General features: G+C 45.8%; 1 protein-coding gene across 5 annotated transcripts in view; it reads left to right on the top strand.

Annotated features, from left to right (window-relative positions):
• AGAP1 (ArfGAP with GTPase domain, ankyrin repeat and PH domain 1) overlaps positions 1-13,637 on the top strand; it is a 633,884-nt gene that overhangs the window by 424,957 nt on the left and 195,290 nt on the right. For 2 of the 5 annotated variants that reach the window (XM_025404402.1, XM_025404401.1), the window contains one exon: positions 12,403-12,561. The exons of the other annotated variants lie outside the window; for them this stretch is intronic. In XM_025404402.1, coding sequence (XP_025260187.1) covers positions 12,403-12,561 — 159 coding nt within the window. The remainder of the gene's footprint in view (positions 1-12,402; positions 12,562-13,637) is intronic. 5 annotated transcript variants of the gene reach the window in all.

The following is a 13,637-nucleotide window of genomic DNA, read 5'->3' on the forward strand; positions in this document are numbered from 1 at the left end:
GCTCTGTTGCTGCTCCCGGAGATTAATGAGGCCTAAGAGTGCATTAGGAACAGTGACAAAGGTTTGATCTAATGGGCTCAGTCATTTTTCCTTTGAGTGACAGACGCACAGAAGTAATTGGCTGTGCAGAATGGCAGCTCATTGGTGGTACTTAAGGATACATTATCCCTGTTGTGTGGCCCGCAGAGGCTGTTTATCAAAACTGCTCACACTGCAGACGCGGAGTCGCGAAGCTGCTGTTACAGTGGTAATAGCTATTAAAAAAAAATAACGCAACATCAGAACTAGACCCGTTGTTGTCTCATGGAAAGAAAGTTTTTCTTTGTTTAGTTTCAAACGGTCTAGAAAACATTGTAATAACTCTGGAGTCCGGAGTCTGTTGTGGGCCCTGGATGAGCAGTGTCAGTCCACGCGTGTCCCCTGCCGGCATGCGGCGTGGCCAAGGCTTGGTGGAACACAGATCCTTCCTTCCCACTCGTGTCGACCGAGGTCACCCGGGAGTTTCCCACACACTGGATCTTGGTTCTAACCTCTGATATGTAAACTGGAGGCTTCTGCTAAGTACCCTTCTAGCACCTTGGTAGACCATTTGCAAACGGAAGCCTTATTGAGGGTTGAGAATTATTTTTCTGAAATAAAACCTCAATATCAGTAGCATGTGATGTCTACTTTCATAAACCAGGTTTTGTTGGAATTGGTTTTAATGTCTACTTGACAATTTTTAGGGAAAAAGTTAATGTTTTGTGAGGCTTCTCTTAGACATCAGGAAGTTAGCTAAATCTGACATTAAAAGACACTAAAGTTCATCTTAGTTCTTTTTAAGAATTGCAGCATCTTCAGCTTTTATGAGTAATGCCTTCTCACTACTAGTTGTTTCTGTGTTTATACATTGCTCCCACTGAGGTTTAGGCAAATTTGTGTGATATTACTTCTATCATTAAATTGTAAACTCTTTGAGGCATACACTGTTATTTCTCTTTCTTTGTTATCCTCTTTTAGTTTTGTGACCTAGCAATTATTTTTTCATTAAGTCTATAGTCCTGCATGTTACCCGTCATGTGAAATGTAAGTGATCGATGTTGAGGAGATTAGTTGGTTTCCTGCAGATGTTGTTCCCCTGTAGTAGCCCTCCATGGTACCGAGCATTGGTGTGCAATTCAGAAGTAAGTGTCGCACTTCCGATGTAAGGAAAGCTTCCATTATTTGAACTCTAAGTAGAGTGTTGTTTTCTGAAAGAACCAACTAAAGCAACTTGATTCCTGATGATTTCAGCTGAGGCATAACAGGATGGCCAGGCTCCCGAGTTGGATGTGGTAACAGGTGTGCCTACAAGTAAATAAAAGGTGCTTCAAAAACTTTTTTTCTCTCAAAAACGTGTGTGGGTGGTGAGGAATAGTGTTTCAGCTGCTGCACTGATGCTTCTGAGACCAGCGAAGTGGTCTGCAGGGTCAGCTGTGGGAAAGAGGAGGTGCCGGGAAGAGCCTGTGTGAATTACTCGGGCCCCCTCCACCAGGGAGCCAGCTGCCAGCCCCAGGCGCCAGTGAGAACCGAGGCCTTGGGAAGGGGCTTCTGACTCTTCCAGGCTAGAGTTGAGTCCGTGGCTTCCCTGCTTTCTGCAGTCCTTTCCCACGTTGGCAGAGGAGAGTTTCTCGAAGTAATCATGACATTTTTCCGTCTCGAAACCTTGTGACCCATTGTTTTGAGTTACCACTCATATAGTGAACGATTGCCTTTCTGGAATATTTCTAGTGAGTGTTGGTCAAACTCGGCAACATCCCAACCAGCAAACCTGTAAAACCCGCCCATGTTATCAAACTTGTGAGCCCGGGGTACTCCTTGGTGCTTAGTGCTGGATTCGGTTGTGAGATCATTTTGTAAGAACTGGAAGGCAGAGAAAGAAGTAGTAGTAAATACTTCTCAGAGTAGAGCAGTGTGGCCACCTGCTCCTGGAAAGGGACTATAAAATTCAGAGATGACCAGAGAAAGTTCCCCTCAAAACAGTGTTGTCAAATGAAAATGAATTCTATGTTTAAACACACACACACACACACCTGTTGCATTTATCATATAAAGGAGAAAGAATGAAGATGGAACTATTATTCATGGCAAAGGAAGACACCAAACAAAAATTCTTTTCTTCTCCATTTTCATAATGCTTACACACCTCATCCTCACTGTTGCATATCAGCTTGTCCATATAACCCATACCAGGAGATGGATTGTGGCCAAGCCAGCCGTATGATGGCTGTCTCTGTAAACACTATCGGAATCTGGAGCAGCACGTGTTCCTTCAGCAGATAAAAATGGCGAAATGAGAAGGGCACACATTGTTTTGCGAAGATCAGAATAAAACTCCACATTTTAGGAAGTGACAGTGAACCGTCTTAATTCTAGGATGTTGAATTCTGCATGGCCACGTTGATGTGTTTAGTAGTCATGACATTTGTCGTTGCAGCTGGGTCTGGATTCTATATATTTTTTCTGTTCAATGTAGAACTGTGTGGCTGGAGAAAGCTACTTTGTCTTTAGAATAAATAAATACACTTATTTCTAAATATAATTACTTAAATGAGAAGTTAGCGTCTGGCATGGTAAATATTTTGTCTTGAATTGTACGAGCTGCCACATGATATCCACCCCCAACATGGAGCAGTAACCCAGGGATGGGAGGGAAGGGATGACCCTGGCGCTCCAGCTCACTGTCACCTGCTGTCAGGCCATGTCCTTCATCTGCGTGTACATGGTGCCCCAAACACAGGGTTTTGTTTGTTTTGTTTTCTCTCCTTCCTTCCTTCCTTTTGTAAACTGTACCTCTGACAACATTGGCATCGCTCTGATCATCAGACCTTTGGGATGCTGGAAGATGGGGGTGCCGTGGAGTTGTCCACAGCACCAAACACTTCACTAGTTGATGGTGGGTGTTCAGTAAGCACTCACTGAGGGAGTGAGCTCAAGCAAAGTGATGCCAACTACAGCACTAAAGCAAACAGAAGGCAGATGGCATGACAGTTTATACTTGTAGAGACACCATTACAAGGGAAACATAAGGAGAATATTCAGACATTTTAGGTTTTAAAGACAAAATGAGCAACATCATCATTTTAAGCTTCTGCTAAAAAACTGTAGAGATAGGAAAACCCACTGTTGATGAGATTAATAACTGATATCTGCAGAGGTTTTGCAGTTTACAGAGTGCTTTACATAATTTGATCATTATATTAACCACATGGGGCATACTGTTATCATTATCACCATTTCTTCATTATTATTATCCACTTTAGAAATTATGGACTAAATTGTTTTAAAGATGCCCAGGTTCCATCTTCTTTTAGTTACTGGTCATTAAGAAAATTAGCAGCACATATCATGAATCAGAAAGACGTATTATGCTGTTTGTTCCAGTAATAATGCTACTGAGAATTTCTCCTAAGGAAAATTCAAAAGTAGAAGATGTCCTTTGCAGTGTTGTTTACAGTTAGAAATTGGAAACAACCAAAACTATCCAGAAGTAGAAAAATGATAATATAAATTATGTACATTAAATCAATAATGTTACATATCTAAAATTATGAAGATTACATAACATGAGAGAAATGGTTAGGAAATAACATTAAAGAAGTATATAAAGTTATATCTTTTCTGTGGCCATAACCAAGAAAAATGTATGCGTATGTTCACTACAAAATCGATCTATTAGATGAGATTTTGGTGGATTCAGTTTACATTATTTATCTGTACTGTTTTGCCAAGTAAATTTTAACAGTACAACAAAATAGGCCCCCATTATTTTTTCCTTGACTTCATATTTTAGAGCAGAGAGGAAGCAGCATACAATGAGCTGTTTCTACATTGTAGGAAAGAGCCGTGAGCTGTATAATTCCAGGATGTTGAATCCTAAGCCTGGCCACATTGCTGTATTTAGTAGTAATTACATCTGTCATTGTGACTAGGTCTGAACTCTGTACTTTGTCTCTGATAAACATAACATGGAAAATCTCTTAACTAAAAAGAAAGGTATCAAGAAACACCAGATTTGTGTCTCCCTAGTAGATGTGTTGAATTGTACTCTTTTACAAAACAAGTATCACAGGATGCGGAGTCCTGAATGCCTGTATCTTACAAGATACAGAGTGTGTCCTTGGAAAAAAAATCCTCTTAGCCTGAAATTCCGCTTGCCAAAGGCAAGGCAGATCTCCAATGCAAATACCGGAGCGAAGGGGTCCCATTCACAGGCCTTAAATCATGTGTGTCACTTTTTATGGTAGTGTTGTGAATTATATTCTTTTTGGGTTTGTAATTAGAGGACAGAACAGATGGCGAAGGCCTAGTTTGAAGTGATGTGACCATTAGCGTCGCCGCCTTCGTCCAGTTGTGATTCCAGGGAACCTGCTTTTCCCACGCATGCGCAGAACGGATGCGGTGCAGCTGTAGGGTTTGCAAGGTAGCCGCTCACGCTGAGTTTTTATAGCATTTGAAGCTATCTGTGAATGAGATTGGACCGAAAAAAGCAGTCCCTGGATGTTTCTGAGGGTGAGGGCTCCAGAGGGGAGGGGTGAATTCCTGTCAGTCATATTCCTGTAATTAGGATTTTTTTAAATAACAGGTATACAATTCTGCAGTGGGAATAAACGTCTGGTTTGCACTCAGGTGCTCATAGAATCCTTTTTGGCTTTTTCCCTGCCCTCTTTCTATGTACATGAAAGTTCCTATCACCCATCACCAATAGTTGCTCCTGTCTTCAGGCTTATTTAACCGATAAGTCAAATGCCAACTATTATTTTCCTAGTGAAATGCTCTGGTGAAGTTAAGTCCTATTTGTAAAGACAGACCAAAATTGGAAGGTGCAAGGAATGAACTTTTGTATTTTGTTATTGTTATTGTAAAGATTTGTTGATGAATCTTCCTTTGAATGCTGTGAAAAGCCATCATTTCAGAGTATATTTTTAAAAATCAGAACAGGCTATTTTTAATGTAATAAGCCAATAGCTTAAAAGAGGGATTCTGTCTTTGATGTCATTTGGTGGATGAAAACATTTTTGTTCAATAGAAAACCAGCATCTTTTTCATGCTCATTTGAGATCAGTTCAGGCAACATACTGATATTCATTCAGATATAAATGCCATATTCACTTTGAAATGCAAATTGTTTAAAGAAAAATAGCATATGGTGGAGGTAAGTACCTTTTCAAATCAACTCTTCCACTTTAGGGATATAAGTACAGCTAAAATTATTCTTTGGAAAGAATCTGGCGCTTTTGACACATGGAAGCTTGCACTAATCAAGGCAGCGCAGTAAGCACACACACATATCCATATCAAGGAAGTGGCGCTGCGAGGACATGGATTAGCATGGTAATGCGCTCGCCCCCTGCTAATCGGGGCGAGTACCAGCTGATCCGTAGATGGAGTATTTGAGGAAACGCTCTTTCTGAGTTCAGAATGGGCCAAGTCGTCAATCATGTATTTCATGGTAACGCAAATAATATTTGGGGGACAATGCCGAAAAGGTCCTTTTATGACTGCCTTCTTGTGGAAGCCAGCATCCTATACAGTTTGGGGCTGGGCCACTTTTTAAGGACTTGTTGCTGGTAAAACTGTTCCCTTGCACAACCCTGTTCTATCTCTTACACTTCCTGACCCGACCTCTGCATTCACAAACCGTTCCAATGACATTTTCTCGTTTTTTGGGTAAGTGTTATTGATACAACATACACATAAGAATGACTTACGATTCTGTACTTCTGAGAGGGTGCACTCTGTGCCACTCCAGAGAGGGGCACTTCTGTTTGCTGTCTGGGACAGTAAATGTCGCTTTCCACGGCAAATTTTGGACAGGCTTGCTTACATGCTATTATTAAACACAGGGGTTTCCTAAGCTCAGGGTTCGTAAGTCATATGTAAAGAAACAAAAGTATTTTGTTTCTGTAATCGTAAGTCACAGCCAGGTTTACAGGGGCCACCACTCACATCCAGAAGCAGGAGGTAGCCAACCTTCATGGACCCCTTCCTGTCACATGCACCCCCACCCCACCCCACTCACAAGGGTGACCACCATCTGATTTCTCACTGCATAGATGGGTTTCGCCTGTCCTTGAACAGGATCCTAACACTTGGCACTCTCGCACTTGTCTCTGGCACTGTGTTCTGTGTGTGATGTTGCCCCAGTTGTGGCCCGTGTCAGTAGTTCATTGTTACCGTTGTGTAATGTTCCATTGTACCACGATGTACCTACGGTGATGGACAGTGCCGTCATTCCCAGCGTGGGGTTGTTATGAGCACTGCTACTCTGAACATTCTAGCACCTACTTTTTGGTGGCCATGTTTATGTGCATCTGTATGATTTAAATCTGAAAGATGTGAAAGGAGAAGAGAAATCTTAAAGGAGAAAAAAAGAATTGATCTTGAAATGTTTTATGAAAGCTTTACATCTGGTAAGTCGATTACAAGAGCGATATAGGTCGTCCTGGGACAACCCTGAGCTTAGGAAACCCCTGCGTTTAATAATAGCGCGTAAGCAAGCCTGTCCAAAGTTTGCCGTGGAAAGCGACATTTACTGTCCCAGACAGCAAACAGATGTGCGCCTCTGTGGAAGTAGACACTACCCCTGTCGTACCAGTCTGTTCACTCTGTTGGCATCCCTTGCAAAATAACCCAGAGCAGAGGGCACCTGCCTGTGTCCACACTCAAAAGACGAGAAGAAACTGAGGCCTGCGGAGAGCTGGCTGCCAGCAGCAGTGGGGCAGGACATGCTGGTGGCGGCAGGGAGAGTGGAAGGCAGGGAGGAATGTAAGGGAAGGGAAGAGTGGAGAGTACTCTCCCCCAAAGGGGCCACATCCTTGTACTTATCCCCGAGTACAAGTGGCCCCTCAGCTTCTGGGGGTAGAAGCTTCCTTTTAAGACTGTTGTATTTGCCCATGACTTGAGGTTGGTGAGTTAGGACCACTTGTTAGACTTACCTCGTCTGCCCCAGGAAGGAGGACATTCTAATCTGGCTCTTACAATCTCTTCCTTCTAGGGAAATACAGACATGCCTGCAAAGAACATTTCCAACTATGGTGCACAGAGTTCCCCCACGTCTAAAAGACCCCAGCTTCATGTCTTCTTCCTCAGACACAGGAATGAAATTCTGTGGCGAAACAGCAGTGTGTTGAGGTGGTCCCTGATGGAGACAAACTCAAGAGGCTGAAGGTTGGGGCGTGGCTTCCTGCAGACCCCGTGCACCTTGCATTCCTCCTGGCATTTCTGAATGTAGCTCTAAGTCTAGTAGCCTTCTTGAAGTAGTAACTTTAATGCCTGGGTAGCAAGCACTCAGGCCTTTCCTTAAACTTACCCTGTTAGCTATCAGGTCTAGGTGTGAAAATTTGATTTAACTAATCAGTGTAGTAGCAGCAGAGCTTGATGTCTTTGTTGACTGTTGGTGGCCACATGGGTTTAGGTCCCCTGCCCTTCAGCCTGGTTGCTGGGTATGAGGCCCCCACCTTGGCAGGACTGCTTCGGGCTGACCTGGACTGTGTTTAGAACAGTGTTTGATGCACTTGTATCCTCGCTGGTCTTGATGTCAGGATCCTTACCTCTCAAGCAATCAAAGTCATCAGCTTCTTTCACGAATGAGGACTTCAGACCTTCAGCCTTAATTAATAACTTGTTAACATGAAATGAATTCCAGTCAGTGAAAACAGTAGCCCTCAAGTACTTTGAGTGAGAAGACAGTGATTTTAAACAGAGTCTTCCTTTTATGCCTAAAGATATTTCCAGAAGTGTTCAAAACTCCTGTGTGGTAACACATAGGGCCGGTATTGCTTGATGCTTACATAACAAAACTGGATGCCAGGACAGCATTAGTAGGTCAGTTAGTTAAAGACATTCATTCAAGAACAGAAATGAGGTTACATGTTAGACTGTATGCGCATGTGTATAAAAATAAGCATGAGAAAGTATGACACTATAATTGGATTTGGAATGTGCACAGTTATTAAAAAGATTCACTCCACATTTGGGGGTGGTTCATTTCTTTGACGGGTGGATTTACTGAAAGTGAGTGGAAATGCCTCAAAGTGTGGCCACTGGCCTGGGACCGCTGACACGTGGCACGAGATGCTCCACGGGCCTGTTAACCCAGCATGGCAGCTTCCATAGTGTCGTGGCTCAGGCCGTGGACCTCTGATTTGCCTCAGAGTTAAAGCAGATGTCTTCATGCATTTACGTTGAAAGGCAGGTACTGTGTTCGGATCCCAGAAACAGTATTCCTGACCCTCTGTAATTTTTTTTAGTTAAATATGTTTCTGCATTATCACAGAAAATACTTTTGTTTCTTTACATCATAGTTAGTTGGTTTCTCTGAAAGAAAGTTTAACTGACATCAAATACAGTGAATGGGTATATATTAAAACAGAGATTTACTCCCTTACGAGAAAATCGGAAATGTTTTGCTTATGGAATGAGACTCCTCCTCTGCGCATTTTGGAAGGTCTTGACCAAAGGTCAAGAGTGAGGTGGGTTGAGTGCAGTGGGGTTGGGGGAGGCAGGTGTGAGCCTGGGCAACAGCGGAACCCACTCAGATCCTGCAGACAGATCCAGAGAGAGAGACTGTGTCAGCTCTTTGTTCACAAACACAGGCCCACAGCTCCCGGATACTCTCATTTTCTAAGTGATGCCAGAAACCACCAGTTTTTAGGTGAAATCTCCCAATTTAATTCTACTTTGAAAGAAATGATCAACTAAGTAAAATGCATCTATGAGCTCAGCCTGGACGTCAGGCGATAGTCTATGGATCTGATTGAAAATTTCACCTTTATCCCTGTGTGTCCGTGTATACACCGTGATGTGGCCCAGATTCAGTCATGGCTGTTTCAGTTTAGTCCCGCAGTGGGGAAGTGGGTGTGGTTGGGGCTGGGGGGCCTTCACGAGCTATGGGGCTCTAAGAGTCTGCCGTCAGAAGGATTGTGCGTAGCTGGTCTGGTGTCTTCCATCTGGACACCAGGAGCCTGTGGTCTTGCCAGGAGGTTCTTCACCCCAGAGGTTCCAGGTTGGTTCCTTGGGACTCTCTCAGGAGGCAGAAGGTGGGCTGTGAGCCACACCCCCAGAGCTGCTCCACCAGCATCTCAGTGGATTGGACTTGTCCTTGAATTTTGCTGGACAGACAGAGGTTTGAGAACAAGTGCATTCGCGGCAGAGTCCTGTTGTTTCTCATTAGTGTGTAGACTTGAAGGAATCTCTCCCTTCCTTTTTTGGCAGTGTGATGTTTGGCCTTGAGATGCAGAACTTGTAAACCTAAGATGAATTCTTGATCAGCTACCTCCATTGGAACATTTCGTGGTCCCTTGTCTAGAGTTGAGATTGACTTGGCTCTCCTTACTGTGTGGATACTTATTTCTGGAGCTTAATTGCAAGTAGTCAGTGAATACACTGAAATACTTTCCTCTGCCTTTTAAAGGGAATTGTTCTGGAAGGTTTCTAGGCCCGGTTGTCATCGGAGAAGCACTCTCCAGGGAGACAGAGCAAGAGAAGTGGTGCTGTATTGAGTGCCATGTTGTCATCAATGACCCAAAGATGGAGGGACAGACAGACACCGTGAAATTCCTTTTTGTTTTTCAGGTGTTTGAACCTTTTGTGCCTAAAGCTGGTATAAAATGAGGCCTGTGGACAGATGGCATGCCTAATGACGACTTGACAGGGGTCTGATTGGGCATTGCAGTGGGAAAGAAATCACCACCTTGACACCGTACCCACACAGCAGGCGTCCCTGCAGGTGGAGCAGGCCCAGAAGTGCCTGGCACGGAAGTCAGGGTCCCGGCAAGGGAGGTGTCCCCACCGCCGCACCCCCAACTGTTTGCAGGCATCTTGTCATTGTCCTTTTCCACCTTTCCGGAGTCCTTTCGCCCACCATAACAATGTCAGCAGTGTCTGGAAGCCTTTTGTCTGCTCGGAATTCACGTAACGAAAGTGGAACCAGGCCAAGGAAGCCCCGGCAGCCACTCTTGGGAGGCACCTCCTCCCCAAGCGTACCTTCGAGAGGTGGCTGTGTGGGATTGAGGTAGAGAAGGGGAAGAGAAGCACACAGGACAATGCAGGCACCAAGGGCCACTGAGAGAGGGGGTCACCCAGCAAGACGACTGCTCGGGGAAGGAGCCCTGGAGTCAGCACCCACCCTCACCCTCCTCTCTCCTTTAGATTCCTGCCATGCTCGCCATTGGTTGAGCCCAGTGAGAAGCTAGAAGGTGCTGGAGCCAACAGGTGCAGCCCATATGGGTGCCTTCCCAGGAGGAGAGCGGGGCGGAGAAGTGGTGTGGCAGGAACACGGTGGGCACGGGCTCCAGGAGGGGATCCTGCAGTTGGGAATGTCTGCTCTGTGCGGATGCTGCCTTCTGTAGGGTCTGAATGTCCTATTGTAATACAGATCCGGCTAAGGCACACAATACCCAGAGGACAACTCCAGGGTGGCTTCAATGGTGGCACGTGGAGAATACAGGAAGGAGCGTGACTGCTCCCCTTAGTGCCACATCGCCAGCCCTGGGCTGCTCCTCCATGTCTCTAAGATGCCACACGCCTGGTCCACCTCCCCAGGCTGCTGTGAGGCTTGGTACAAGAGGAAGCGTGGGAGCACCACATGGCACTGTCATGCAAAATGTGGGCTCCAAATGACGCTGTGCGTTTCTAGGGTGTTAGGGCGCGCCTGTGCCCTGAGATGGAGCTCTCAGAACATCAGGGATTAGGGGCATGAGAAACTGCCTCAAGACCCTACATGTAAGCAGGGGAGCCCAGACCCGAGGCTTCCAAGCCATTGCGCTGTGCTCCTCCCACCTGAGCCCCTTGGATGCCAGTGGTCTGCCGTGGTGGAGTTTTGGTTGCGATGTTTTGTTTCATGGTGGTGATTTTCTGGCTGGAGTGGTTTTTGTAATTAATGTGCATGCAGATCACCCGGGATCTTACTAAGAGGCAGTTGGTGGGTGGGGCCTGGGATTCTGCATTTCTCTCATGCCTCTTGGCAATGCTGCTTCTGTAGGTCCAAAGACCACAGCCTCTATGGCTTTCCCATCCTTCCCTTCCTGGGGCATCACTTTGGGCTTTTTTCTGGAATCAAGCAGACCTGCCTATGACGTTCAGAATGTACTCAGTTCAGACAACAGCATAAAATAGGTATCTTTTCTTTTTTTAAGGCAAAACTCTATTCTTCAAAGCCAAACGCCTCATTGTTGTTCATCGCTGATTGGGTGTAGGGCTCGTACGCTGGCTTCAGCTCGTCATTCCCTGGCTTCCCAGTGCTGCACGGGATCGCGGTGAGGCCACTTGTTTGAGGGGAGCCCTGGTTCCTGCCTCTGGCTTCTCATCCAAATCACCGGCGTGCTTTTGAAAATGCATCTTTTCCCGAGCCCCATTCCCAGAGCTTCTGAATCCAAATCTGTATTTTTTGAAGCCTCTAGTTTTAAAAAGCTCCACAGGAAATTCTGGTAATTGGCCAGATTTAAGAACTGCTAATATGGGCTGCGCATTTATTATAAAATCCTGCACTTTGAAAAACTTCTGTTGAGACAGTTTAGAACTTAGTTGGTTCTGAACTAAAACAATTGGAAGAAAATTTTTTTTATAAAAAGCCCTAATACCTCCGAAGATCTGCAAACAGACCTAACAGACTAATTCGCTGGCAGCAAGGTATGATTGGCTGAGCTTTAGAGAAAGGCACTTAATTATGTTTTTGAGTCTAAAATGGGTATGACCAGATAATAATTCATTTTGATGTTGAGCAACTGATTCAAATCATTAAGTATACAATGGAATCATTTTTCATCACAGCCCTTGTGCTCTGTGAAGTCACGCAGGTTATTTTTCGTCTGCTTAGTCTTTTCAAGGTTAAGAGTAAACTTATCTGGTTGAAGAGCCTGCATTTCCTCCGTGTCGTGTCTAGGGACTTTGATTTGTGTTCGTCATAAAGTATGGCTTCCCCATGAAAATAATCCTCTGGCACCAGACAGTTGACTCTCAATAGGTGATCATTTTCTGTTCCGTTGATAGGGTGACACGGCCAGGCTCCTGGAGCCACCATCTTGCTGGCCTGCCGGATCGCGGTGCCTCTGCTGAGACCGACTGGGTCTTTTGTCTTCTCTTCCACCCAGTGTTGCGATTGCACTTGGGTTGCGTCTTTGTATAGGGTTGTTCTGTGCGAGTCATCTGCGGCTTGAGGTCCCTTCACATTGCTTTGTCAGGCACCATCAAGATTGGCGTCCGCCTTTTATTCCTCCCAAATATCTTCTGTCTGGCGCTTCCGTTTGCCATGCAGGCAGGACGAGGGCTGCTCTCGGTGGTAAGGTGCACTGTGTGCCAACACGTGGGTCCCGTAGACTAACTCGCGCTGGTTTCTGTGGTCTGCAGTCCGCGGTGGTGTTCACCTGACTTGTTTATTCCTAGGGAATGTCACTAGTGCATCTGGGTCTCAGATGGCAAGCGGCATCAGCCTGGTCTCCTTCAACAGCCGACCCGACGGCATGCACCAGCGCTCCTACTCAGTCTCCAGTGCCGACCAGTGGAGTGAGGCTACGGTCATTGCAAACTCGGCCATCAGCAGTGGTAAGAGGGGGCGCAGCCCCACGGACCCGCGGCCACCTCGAGGTCCTTCGTTGTAAGCCGGGAGCTGGACAGGACGCCCTAAGCTCTCATGCTCCTCTGGGAGCGCGGCACCCCGTGGGGCGGCTGCAGCAGAGACTCACACCTTACCTTTCATCTATGGAACATTTTGTCCTTGCTAGGCTGTCTTGCCCGTGTCATCTCATCTGTTCCTCTTCGGCACAGGGAGGAGGTGGTCATCCCATTGGGTCAGTTTGGAAACTGAGGCTGCAGACAGGGCAAGTGGCTTACCCAGGGTCACGTGATAGAGGTGGCAGCGCTGAGAAATAGTATCTGATTTTATCTCCCCAATCACACTGCCCTACATGGCGTGGCCTACACTTCTACAGTAGTGCACATTTTCTATCATTAGGATGAATTCAGTCTCCGTGTCTGTTTTCCAGAATTCCTGGTGTACCCTCTAAATCCTGGAGTCCCCTTTGTAATCCCTCAGTTTTCACATTCCTTCGGCATTATTATTATTATGATTATTATTATTATTATTATTATTATTTTGACAAGTGTAGCCAGCTTTTCGGGAAACAAGCGTGCACGTTGGAAACGATCTCGCCGTCTGTGTGGAGTGTGAGTGACGCGGCGCCGAGGGCACCCTGGCGACTGCAGCAGGGTTTGCCTGTGGCGTTTTGTCTCTGGCCTGTTCACCGGTATTTAAAGGAATTCCCACTGTTGTATGTAATCTATCAGACAGGGTTTTAGAGTAATCTTAGCATAATTTGTTCTAATTAAAAGATTCAGCATCAGGTCTTCCCTGTAGACCCACCAGCTGCTGCAGCAGGACGTTTGCTTTGGGTAAACATCATCCTTATTTCTAGTGGTTCCGCAGACACCACCGAGCAGAAGCCTTAAAGGAAGACATCTCCAAACTGAGCCAGGAGACGCGGAGTCAGCGAGGCAGCTCCACGCCGTAGCGCTGTGGGTCTGGAAAAGCCTGTGACTTGGAGCAGACACACAGAGCGTCACGCGCCTGCCCCGGCTGGCCCGTTCCTACCCCAGTGTCGGGGCTCCTTCCTTCCCTCAAA

This window comes from Theropithecus gelada, chromosome 12 (genome assembly GCF_003255815.1).
Source record: "Theropithecus gelada isolate Dixy chromosome 12, Tgel_1.0, whole genome shotgun sequence".
Lineage (NCBI taxonomy): Eukaryota > Metazoa > Chordata > Mammalia > Primates > Cercopithecidae > Theropithecus > Theropithecus gelada.